The sequence below is a fragment of the Ailuropoda melanoleuca genome, chromosome 7 (assembly GCF_002007445.2).
Source record: "Ailuropoda melanoleuca isolate Jingjing chromosome 7, ASM200744v2, whole genome shotgun sequence".
Taxonomy (NCBI): Eukaryota; Metazoa; Chordata; class Mammalia; order Carnivora; family Ursidae; genus Ailuropoda; species Ailuropoda melanoleuca.
Genome location: NC_048224.1, coordinates 59,606,274 through 59,617,692, shown reverse-complemented (window position 1 = coordinate 59,617,692; position 11,419 = coordinate 59,606,274). Strand labels below are relative to the sequence as shown.

The 11,419-nt window shown below is 58.7% G+C and overlaps 2 protein-coding genes across 3 annotated transcripts in view; both read left to right on the top strand.

Annotated features, from left to right (window-relative positions):
* Positions 1 to 681, top strand: part of NOTCH1 (notch receptor 1) — a 46,087-nt gene extending 45,406 nt beyond the window's left edge. The window contains exon 35 of one of the 2 annotated variants that reach the window (XM_034664844.1): positions 38 to 681. In XM_034664844.1, coding sequence (XP_034520735.1) covers positions 38 to 535 — 498 coding nt within the window. In that variant the 3' untranslated portion in view covers positions 536 to 681. The remainder of the gene's footprint in view (positions 1 to 37) is intronic. The other variant, XM_034664843.1, reaches the window with a different exon arrangement.
* A 10,317-nt stretch (positions 682 to 10,998) lies between these two features.
* SEC16A (SEC16 homolog A, endoplasmic reticulum export factor) overlaps positions 10,999 to 11,419 on the top strand; it is a 32,704-nt gene continuing 32,283 nt past the window's right edge. The window contains exon 1 of the mRNA XM_034664834.1: positions 10,999 to 11,267. The gene's annotated coding sequence lies outside the window, so the exon portion shown is untranslated. The remainder of the gene's footprint in view (positions 11,268 to 11,419) is intronic.

Here is an 11,419-nt window from a genome sequence, read left to right as displayed (position 1 = left end):
GAGCACGCGCCTGGCCGGCCAGCCGCACCTGCTCCAGGTGCAGCAGCCGCCGCAGAACTTGCAGATGCAGCCGCCCGGCGTCCCGCAGCCGCAGAGCCTGCAGCCGCCCGCCCCGCACCTCGGCGTGAGCTCGGCCGCCGGTGGCCACATGGGCCGGAGCTTCCTGGGCGGGGAGCCGAGCCAGGCCGAAGTGCAGCCGCTGGGCCCCAGCGGCCTGGCCGTGCACACCCTCCTGCCGCCGGACAGCCAGGCCCTGCCCACGGCCCTGCCTGCCACGCTGGCCCCGCCCATGACCACCGCCCAGTTCCTGACCCCGCCCTCGCAGCACAGCTACTCGTCCTCGCCCGCGGACAACACCCCCAGCCACCAGCTCCAGGTGCCTGAGCACCCCTTCCTCACCCCGTCCCCGGAGTCCCCGGACCAGTGGTCCAGCTCGTCGCCGCATTCCCACGTCTCTGACTGGTCCGAGGGCATCTCCAGCCCGCCCACCAGCGCGCAGTCCCACATCGCCCACATTCCGGAGGCGCTCAAGTAAACAGCCGGCGCCCCAGCGGGACCCTGCGCTTCCTTTCCCAAGCCCTGCTGGGCGCGTGCGTGCTCTGCACAGACACCCGGACGGACCAGAGGGGCTTTTTCTTAAGAAACATGCTTTTATACAAAATAAAAGGACAAGGATTTTAATTTTTTTTTAGTATTTATTTATGTACTTTTATTTTACAAGGAAACACTGCCTTTTTATTTATACGTAATGTTTTCTATGGCTCCAGGTAACAACTTTTATCTGTTCCAAGAAAATAAACTAGTTCTCCACCATGATTTTCTACTTATGATAAATATTGTTACGTCTTTGTAAAATATAAACAAAGATTCATGATTTATAAATGCCGTTTATTTATTGATTTTTTTTTTCCCTTCAAAATCCAAAAAGAAACGATGTTGGAGAAGGTAGGTTTGAAGGAGCGTTGTGCGCCCGCCCCCGCCTCCCGCCCGTACCACCTGCTTTGTTGGGGGGAAGTGCGCATAGACACAGACAACGAGAGAGAACCTTCGCCACACCTTTGGCACGTGCATTAATTTGCACCTGAGATAGGAACGTAAAATGTAAAATGATGTGGCTTATACATTCTGGTGGTTTTTTAAAATGATTTTTTTGAAAACATGCTTTTAAAGATGTGGTCTTGGGGTGTCCCGAGAGCACATTTCATGGTACCGATCATGAATCTTTGTTTCGGGTTCAGTATTACATGGTTGTTGGTTGGTCTTGTGAGTTCCTGTTCCTTCTAGGAGCCCCTCTGCCCCCACCCCGGCCTGGATGTGGACGCATTGTGTGAGAGTGAGGACTCGGTGGGTGTGGGGCAACCGCCTGGGACACCATGTGGAGGAGTCCTACCCTTTTCTGGGGAAAGACACTGCCTGGGCCACCCCGATGGACTGGCAGCACTGGGCCCGGGCTCAGCCCACGGCCCTGTTTTCACGAGAGACTTCCCAGGGCAACCTCTGTCCAGGCTTTGGAGAAACACGGCTGTGTCTGGCCTCGGTTCACAGAGACGGTGCAGCTCAAGGGTGCGAGCCGCTGAGACGGTGCCCCCGGGGCCTCGGGAGCCAGCTCGAGGGCCACCCCTCCCGGTCTGGGGGGGCCGTGTGGCCGGGGAAGGAGCAGATTCTTACAATATCAAGTATAAGCCTGTGGCAAAGTCAATGTCTGTAAATACAGTTTTAAAGGTGGATTTTGTTTAAAAAATCTGAATGAACAAGTCTGTCAGGGGTCATGCTGACGAGGGTTGTCAGAACATGGCTCTGCTCACGACCCAGGCCTGGAGACCTGACCTGCAGCCGCCTGGACCGTAGCTCTGAAGAGCAAACCTGGGGAAGGCTCCTTGCTGCCTCCCCCAGGCAGCCCCCTGGCCTTGCCGGGGGCAGTGTTGTGCCATCCCAAGTGGGCATGACCAGACCAGCCCTAAGGTGTTGATTCTTACTGTGTTTTGTAAAAATAGAGTGTAGTTTACAGAAAAAGGAAACTTTTTTAAAAAGTTATCTACGTGCAAAACTGTAGGTGATGAAAATGCTGTATTTTTTTTTCATCTTTTTTTGTTAACTGATTTGCAATAAAAGTAATGCTGATGGTCCTCCCGATTTTGCTAAACCTGGTTGTGGCATTGGCTCTATTTCTTGGAGGGAGGGAGGGAGGGCGGGCGGGCGNGGGCGGGGCGGGCAGGCCCTTCTACTCCGAGGGAACCAGCAATTCCTCTGGCCCTTCTGATGGGGAGTGACGGAGACCACCCAGCCCCGGCCCCTCAGAGCTTCTGCAGTGTCTCTGCACCTGTGTGGGCCAGGCCCCGTGCTGGGCACACGCGACCCCACTGCACGGGCCTCCTGGGTGTGGGGGGATGTGGCTGTCAGGACAGCAGGCTTTGGGCTCCCCCATCTGTCTCGGTCAGAGGGGCGGGGCACCACTTAACCTAGGGATGGCAGCCGGGAGCCCCCTGTGGGAAGGGGGTACATGGGGAGGGGCCCAGAGGCCACAGAGGGGGAATCCAGACCCCGGCAGGAGGACAAAGGGGGCCGCAGAAGCGTCTGAGCAGGGGTACCATGGGCAGCACGGGGCTGACCGAGTGGGGAAGTTTCTGTGAAGCCAAGGGAGTATTGCAGAAAAGGGCTGCCCCCTGCCGGGCACCCACTCAGGCCTCCCTTTCTCCCTCCTACCTCCACCCGGCTCCACCCCGTCTGGTGGATTCAAACCAGGTGAATAGAGGGGAAGTCTAACGTCCCCTTCTGCTGCAAAGAGCTGCCTGCCCCCACAGGCCCGGGCTCCCCAAGCACAAGTGCGGTCCCAAGATCTCCTCGCTGAGTTTGGAGGCTTCATTCCCACCCGGCACAATGTCAGGCCCTGGGCTGTGTAGATGGGACAAGAGGTTCCAGGAAATGGAATATGGTAAGCAGCCCAACTGTTGAGTACGGGGAAAGTAGACCCAGTCTGAAATCTGCCTCACGAACTCCCAGTGCCCTGTGATGCCACTCCTAGATTACTCCCAAAGGAAGTGAAAATGGACCTAACAAGTCCATACACTCACCTGTTCACAGCGGCACGATTTGCAACAGCCAAGAGGTGGGAACGGCCCAACGCCCATCAGCTGATGCACGGATCGACAAAATGTGGTAGATTGTGCCGTGGTGGTTCATTTCATGTGCCGACTTGGCTGGAGCATTTGGCCAAACGTGAGAGTGTTTATGGAGGAGAGGAACACTTGAATCTGTGGACAGAGTAAAGCAGAGCCCTCCCCAGCGTGGGTGGGCTGCACCCAATCAGTTGATGGCCCGAAAAGCACAAAAGGGCTGAGTAAGAGGGAGGTCCCCTGCCTCACACTTGTCCGGGAACACAGCACTTCTCCTGCCTTTGACGATGGACTGAAGCACCAGCTCTTCTTGGGTCTCCAGCCTGATGACTTTGCGACAAAAACTTCACCATCAGCTCTCCTGGTTCGGAACCTGTAGCAGCCACTGCCCCTGGGCCGCAGCCTGCTGACCACAGATCTGGGGTTCTCGGCCTCCATAGCCTGTAAGCCAGCTCCTGATCAGAAATCTCTTGACACACGTGCAGTCTCTTGGTTCTGTTTGTCCGGAGAACCCAGACTGAGTACCCACAATGGGATATTATTCAGCCCTGAAGAGGAGTGAGGCCTTACGCACAGCACGGCCAAACCTCACCCACAGGAGGCTGAGTGCAAGGAGCCAGCCATAAAGGCCCCTCACTGTCCCGAACAGGTGAGCCCAGAGAGATAGAGGCGGAGTGGGGGCCCCAGGGCCTGCCCACTGGGTCTGGGGAGTGACTGTGGGGCCATGAAATGGGGAGGTCCACGGGGGTGTCTGTCACACGGCATTCTGAATGGGCTAAATGTGACCGATTCGTCCACTCCAACAATGGCCTCGTTTATGTTTTATCTCAGGTGTTGTTTTAGAAGACGGAGAGAACTCCCAGTGGTGTCTGAAGTCACCAAGAAGCTTGTTGGGTCGTGGGACCCTCCGACACGGCAGCGTGGGCCTGGGGGGTTCTGGTGCTCCCCAGAGTCACCGGAGCCCCTGGCAGCTTGAAGGAAGCCCACAGAGGAGGACGGGGCCCTCAGAGCATTACACCAGGCGTGCGGGAGACGGGGCCCTGCCTGTGCCCCAGCGGACGAGGGCCCAGGGGAGGCCAGCCACTGGCTGCAGGCTCTGTCCTACCCTGCCCGCCCTGCAGACCCCTCCCCAGGGACTCGTCCCCACCTGCCTGGCTCTGAAGCACTGGCTGAGAGTCCCACCTGTTTTTCTCCCTGGGGCCCAAACCTGCTCCCTGACTTCAGAGCCCCCCCAGCCAGCAGGCCCTCCCTCGACCCTGGCCCTCACTCCCCGACGTCCACCCTGAGCTGACCTATGCTGCCAGTCCCACCCTCAGAAGGACCGCCATTTGGACACCACAGGCCTCCCAGAGAGGACACGGCCCTGGCTTAGGGCATCTGTTAGGGCTCATCTCTGTTCCCCCCAGAATTTCTACCTTGAGACCCGAGGCTGCAGGACCTTGGGATGGGTGGTATTGGGAGAGCTCATCAAGGTACCATGAGGTTGTTCGGGTATACCCTACTCCAGTTGGGCCGGCGTCCTTGTGAGGAGATGAGGCCACAGACACGCACGTGGGGCCGCCAGGTGGGACGTGGGAGGACACAGCCGTCTGCGAGCTCAGGACGAGGCCCCAGCAGGAGGCAGCCCAGCCCTGCCCGCGCCCGGGGCTCAGCCGCCAGCCTCCAGGAGGGGAGGACATTCGCTGCTGCAGAGCCTTGTGAAGGCAGCCCCAGCAGAAGAACCAGGGCCAAAGGCATGTCCCAGGGGCTACAGCGCCAGCAGCCCCAGCCCGCCAGCCCTCTCCCTCCGCAGGAGGCTTGCACTCTGCAACGCTCAAAGCCATGAACCCAACACCAGAGCCGCCGGCCCGAGGCTTCCTTCCTTTGCTGGTTTGAACCGGGGACTTCCTTCAGCACCGCGTCTTCCAGCAGACATGTAATGCAAGCCACAAATGCAACTTTAAACATCTCAGTAGCCACATTAAAAAAGTGAAAAGAAACCAAAAAAGCTTATTAATATACTTCTTAGATAATCCAATATATCCAAAATATTAGCATCTCAACATGGAATCGACATACACAGTTGATGAGATTGTTTCCATTCTCCCCCCCAACCTTTTATACTATGTCTTCGAGACGCAGTGTGTGTTTCGGGCTTTTGGCACATCTCAGTGTGGACTGGCCACGTGCTCAGCTGCCACGCATGGCTCATGCCCGCCACGCTGGATGGCACGGGTTTCGACCACCAAGGTGGCCTCCAGGCACCCGTCAGCGCCCAGGAAACCCGAGGCACAGTATCTTGTGGCATCTTGCTCCTTGTTCTTCCATGGTGAGCCCCAAATGTGGCTCTGCCCCCTTCTGGCCAGGGCAAGGAGGGCGCGGCATCAGTGCCCACAGATTAAACAGACCGGCAGGGGGCGCCTGGGTGGCGCAGTCGTTAAGCGTCTGCCTTCGGCTCAGGGTATGATCCCCGCGTTCTGGGATCGAGCCCCACATCAGGCTCCTCCGCTGGGAGCCTGCTTCTTCCTCTCCCACTCCCCCTGCTTGTGTTCCCTCCCTCGCTGGCTGTCTCTCTCTCTGTCAAATAAATAAATAAAATCTTTAAAAAATAATAATAATAAATAAACAGACTGGTAGGGCCGCCGCAACACCCGCGAGGCTCAGTGCCACTCCGTGGGCCACCAGCAGCCTCCAGAGCATGTCGGCGGGCCAAGACTGGGCTCGGTGGAGGGGCTCACCTTCACCTGTGCCCCTCCAGTCTCCTTCCCATCCCACACACCAGCGATGGGTCTCTCATGGGCCGGCGCGATCTAGAAACCCACCCAGGAGCCCTGCGGGAAGGGACAGCACTGTCCGCAGACGGGGGTTGGAGAGCTTCCTGGGGCCACTCCTTATGGGATCGCCCCACAGCAGGGGTCCCTGGCACAGTGCCAAAGGATTATTCTGTCCAAGTGTTTCAAATAGGAAATGTGGTCCGAGTGGACGAGTTCTAACACTGTCGCGCTCCCCATGCACGCCCGCGAGGTCTCCCGCAGCCGGGCAGCAGCCCTATTCAGTAGCCGCGGTTGCCCTCCGCGCCCGGCTTTTGCGCTACAAAAGCGTTTTTCCCGGTGCTTCAGGGCCCGTGCGAAGCATCTGGGGGTTGGATTTTCAACGTTCTCCGTACAGCCCTGGACATGTTCCTGGACCATAGAGCCTGCGATGTGTAATCAGCACTTATCACAAATCTATGCTTTTCTATGGTCATACTTACCGCCAATCCAGTTATGTTTTCAATGACATTGCATCGCACCCACGGTCAGAGCGTGGCTCGACTCAAAGTAAACACACCACACAGAGCTTCAGTCACCCTGTTTGGACGTTTCCTCATTTTAAAAATTGAGCCTTAGAAAAGTGTAACCTTTAGTAAGTTACTTGATCTCTACCTTGTTTCTGTGTCTATAGGGTGGAAAAAAGGGAAGGAAGCTGGCCACATCTGGCCAGGGACAGGGTGATGCAGAATGCAGGTGTTCTTAATGGGAAAGAAACACTTTCCAGACTCCAGAGATGTGAGGAGGAAATCACCGAGCACAGATCTCGAGAAATACACATTCTCTGTTGTGCCATTAAGCTCAACTCAGGGAGGGTTTATGGAGCACCTGCTGTGTTCAGCAGACCAACCCCTGCTCCTGGTGGCAGGGGGAGTCCGGAGATGAATAACCCCCTGGCGAGGACCGCATCTGGGGGTGATGTTCGTCCTGCTGCACCGGGGCCAGATCCTACAGGAGCCCAGGGTGTCCCTGATGCCCAAGTTCCCCAGGCCGGCTTGCTGGGCCCGCGGACTCGGAGGAGGCTCTCTGCCTCCCCCTGCTGGCAGCATCCGGCCAGTGCCCCCTCTTGGCAAGCAGGTGGTCCCATGGGGATTTCCATCACTTAAGTCTGCAGCTCACAAATCGCTCACGGTCCTCCCTTCACTGTGTTGTCATCCCGTTTTACAGATGGGGAAGCTGAGGCTTCTAGAGGCAGGTGACTTCCCCAAGTGCACCCATTTGAGCCAGGGCCGGTAACTCTCCTGGTCCAAGTGCACCCATTTGAGCCAGGGCCGGTAACTCTCCTGGTCCATGTTCTCATAACAATTCAAGGAGACTCCATGGCTCGGCAGCATCACTCTCCAGACAGGAACACCGATGCTCGGGAGTTTAGGGCTGCAGCCAGCCTGGCACTAGGAAACGGGCAGATCTGGGGTTCTTCTGTGTTCTACCTCGGCCCTTTGTCTTCCCAATCCACAATCCCCCAGGCCTCCAAGTTCACGCCTGAAACAAGTCACCACTGACACTCGGGCTCTCGCCCTCCTGCCTTGTGTGCTCCTTTGGCTGATGTGTGGGTGCCGGTGCTGTGCAGGGGGGCTGCAGACGCAACTGGCAGCCAGAGAGCTGGGTCCTGCCCTCGGGAGTCACCTGAGGCTCAACTCCCCCCACCAGTCTGGTCCAGCAGCCTAACTGCTCCCCTGGGGCCCCAAGGCCACCTCCTGGGCTCCTGGCTCTCATTAGCACCTTGACAGAGGAAGGGGGAGGCCAAACTGATGTCACTCCTGGTGGGGAGCCCCAGAGCGTTTCCTTGCTTTCAGAAATCAAGTGCAGGGCCTGAAGAGCCCAGGGCAAGGCACACCCGCCCGATGCCACCTCCCACTCTCCAGGTTTCTGCCCCTGCCGCTACGGAACCTTCTGTTTGCTTCAGCCACAATGTGTCTTTTCCTCCATCCCTGGCTCCACCCTGTCACCAGCAGGTGGGACCAAGGCCTTGCCAGGTGCCCCCGCGGGGCAGCTGCCCAGTGTCCACGCTCCCCAGGGCAGAGGCCCGGCCTGTCAGTCCCACACGCACAGTCCCAGCTCCTAGCAGTGCCTGGCACACAGTAGGGGCTCAACATACAGTTTTGTGAAAGAGGTCTCTCTCGGCTCTTTCCAGGGCCCTGCTGCAGCTAACAGGGCTCCGAACCTCTGGCCTGACTCACGTGGGATTAGCATGCTGCTTGTGCTTTTTAGGGCGCCCTTCTCACTTTTACCGCCTTACAGGTTTAGCACTTTGCTCGACAATTAAGAAAAAAAAAGTCCTCTGTGGCTTGCCAGATGCCAGGCACGTTTGCAGATGCGGAGACGAGACAAGAGTCGGTGCCATGCTCACGCTTAGCCTGCATGTGGATTTGTTCTTGCAAGGCACCCCAGGGGTCTGGGATGGCTCTACGAGTGCTGGCTTTATACCCCAGCTGCCCCCACGGAGGTGCCGTCCTCTCCTTATGCTCGGCCTGGCCACACACCACCGAAAGGCATTCCACTCCATAGGGGCCACAGAGCATGCTCTAACACCCAGCTCTCTCTGTCCCGGACCTGCGCTCTCCTGAAGGAACTCATGTTCCCTTCCTCTCCATTCAGACCTGCTCACTTGTATGGCCTCCTCTTCCAGAAGCCCTCCCTGCCAGCTCTTTCCACTTCTGAAGCCATAATGCATTTTTTCCCTGGACCACTCAGCTAACCCTGTCTCATGGAGGCAGCCCCTTGCTCTCTCCAGGCTCAGTCAAGCAGGGCCCTCCCATGCCCCCAGTACCAAGGGCATGAGTCAGAGGCTGAGCAGGGCACCTGATGTGGAGCAGGACTGCCCTACAAGCATCCACTTAACAAACCATTTCACTGCAGCTACTTTACACCCTGGAGGAGTGAGGGGTGAGCCTCATGGCCGTGGGCTACCAGCCTTCACCCACACTAAGACTGTGGCCACCCTTCCAAAGGCTCCTTCCCACAATCACTGAAATGGTTGGTTGTCAGCTATGCAATCTAGGGAGCTAGAGCCCCAGGCCGGGGCTGCTTCATGGGGGGCCCCCTGACCCCCTCCCACGATGTGTTCAGTGTCTAGACCAGCGCCGTCTGATGGGAATATGCCAGGCACGTATGGAATTTTAAACTTCCAACGAGCTACATTAAAGAAAGGGAAACAGATGAAATAAATTTTAACAGTATATTTAACTCAATACACCCCAAATGTTATTTCTATGTGTAGTAGAAAGCTATCAGTGGGCCATTTGACATTCTTGGTACCCTGGCCTCTAGCATGTACTTAGATTCCGTCCCAGCTCAGCCCAGCCCCCCTCGCAGGCACTCAGTAGCAGCCTTCTTTGGACAGTGAAGGCTACTGGGAGGGGCTGCCGATTGTCCTGGCAAGTGTGTAGCCCTGTGTCCGGTGCGCTCTGGGTAACAGGACTGCAGCTCCGGTTATGGAGCTTTGCGTGAGGAACTAACAACTTGGCCCTCAGGAGAGAGTGGCTGACCCTAGCCCCTGTAGGTGGCCCTTCAGGGAGGTGGTGGCATTCCTATGCAGCCTCTGTGAGCCAGGGAGGAGGAGGAGAAAGAATGAGTGACACGCAGCGGGCAAAGGAAGGGACGCTTCCTCAGGACAGCAGCAGCGGTCATGGCAGCATGCCCCCTTGGTGCAGGCCCTGCGTGCTCTGTAGCCAGTTGCCCGACACGCATTTGCCCGACAGGCCCAGGACTGCCCAGTTCACACCTGCTGCTCTGGTATAGGCATCAACGGTACGTTGTCAGGTGCTCACTCTGCCTGGACTCTGGGTTGGTGAGGATGTGATGGTCAGGGAGGGCAAGGAAGCTTAAACGCCGTGGACCTGTGACTCAGAGCCCAGCCTCTATGACCTTTGGCTCGACGGTGGGCCTAGACGCCTCTCCTGCACACCAGGCTACCAAGGGCCAAGAACATGAGGGCCTCCACTCGAGGCTTAACAGCAGGGAGGTGGGGATGGGCTTTGCACCTTTACCGCTGCTTCCCCCTTTCACGGGGGTTAACAGGGACATCTGTCTCTGCAGAGCAGTGTGCTGGGACAAAGTGAGTGCAAGAGGAAGTGAATCAAGGGCAGCGGGATCCAGGGCTGAGTTCCAGCACACGCTAACTCTGTGTTGAAATAGGTTGGGACCTTGATTTCTGCAAGGCAAATGTTAGCTTAGCAGAGTGGCCACGTCAGATGGGCTGAAACTCCCCCGGCACCCTCTGGGGCCCTGACAGCGTGGCTGCTCCCTGCCAACGTCACAGCAAACAATAGCTGAAGCACACTCCTTCCTTCTTCCCAGGCTGCTGAGTCCCACGGGTGACCAGGGAGCCCTCCCACCCCAGGCAGGCCTCGGCGGCTGCTGCTGCACTAACTGCCGCTGGGAGCTCGACCACGGGGGCGGGGGGCGGGGGGCTGCCATCGGATGGGCACCCTTGCCACTCTTCCCGGCCTCTGGAAGGAGCTGGGGCAAGTGGGGGCAGGCGGCTACTCTCCCCTCTCCTTGCCAGGCAGGTGTGCAGGTGAGTGGGCCGGGCCTGGCTGACTGCTTCCCCACCTGCTGAACCTCCCTTTCCTCACTGGGAAAGTGCGGATACACACGGCAGCATCGGTGGTCCCTAAGACCCTCCGCGGAAGGGCTCAGATGGTGCCGTCCACGGGGAGGAGAAGGAGGCGAGGCGCGGCGGCCCGGCCGGTGCCTGGGGAAGGCGCTCATTGCACACACTACCCGCTCAACGGCTGCTGAACGCCGAACGGAGCCCTGGCTTCCGTCCACGAGGCTCGGGGGCCGCGACCGCGCGCAGACGGAGCCGCTGCCCGCCGGGGGAAGAGCCGGGGCCTCGGAGGGGCTCGGGCGGGCGGAGGGAAAGGACAGGACGGCGGGAGCAGAGGGGCCTGCGCGTGGCCGGGGCCCGCGGGCTACCTACGGGACGACTCCCAGGGCTCTGCTTCCTGAGGGCCGGGAGCGGACCGAAACGAACTTCCCGGGCAGAACTGGAACCCTGAGCCGCCAATGGTCGTAACCAGGCAACCGGCGAGCCGCCGCGAAGTGCGCAGGCGCGACCCGCCTTGGCGGCCGGCGCAAGCGCCTTCGCCTTCCGCCGGTCTCCAGCCTTGGAGGAAGTCCAACGGCAGAATGGGAGGGTCGCGCCTGCGCCAGGGCGCCGCTCCGGTTCTCGGCGGCATCGAGTAGCCGTTCTTGGCGGGTGCGCCCGCTGGCTTCGGTCGTTCAAGACTGGTCCTTCACTTGGGTCTGCCTGAAGAGCCCCAACTCTTCTCCCATCCTAAGACAAGAAAAGACTGGGAGAAAGAAGTAGCGAAAACAGGACGACGTCTCTGGGCGGTCCTCCGAGCGCCAGGCCCGGCAGGTGGGCGAAGGGCGGGTCGCAGAGGGGCGGGTCGCAGGGGAGAGGCCGGTCGCAGGGGAGAGGCCAAGGGGGCGGGACGAAGGGATGAACGCCGAAAGATTGGTCGTAGGTGAGGGGCGGGGCCAAAGGGGCGGGCGAATGGATGGCCGGCC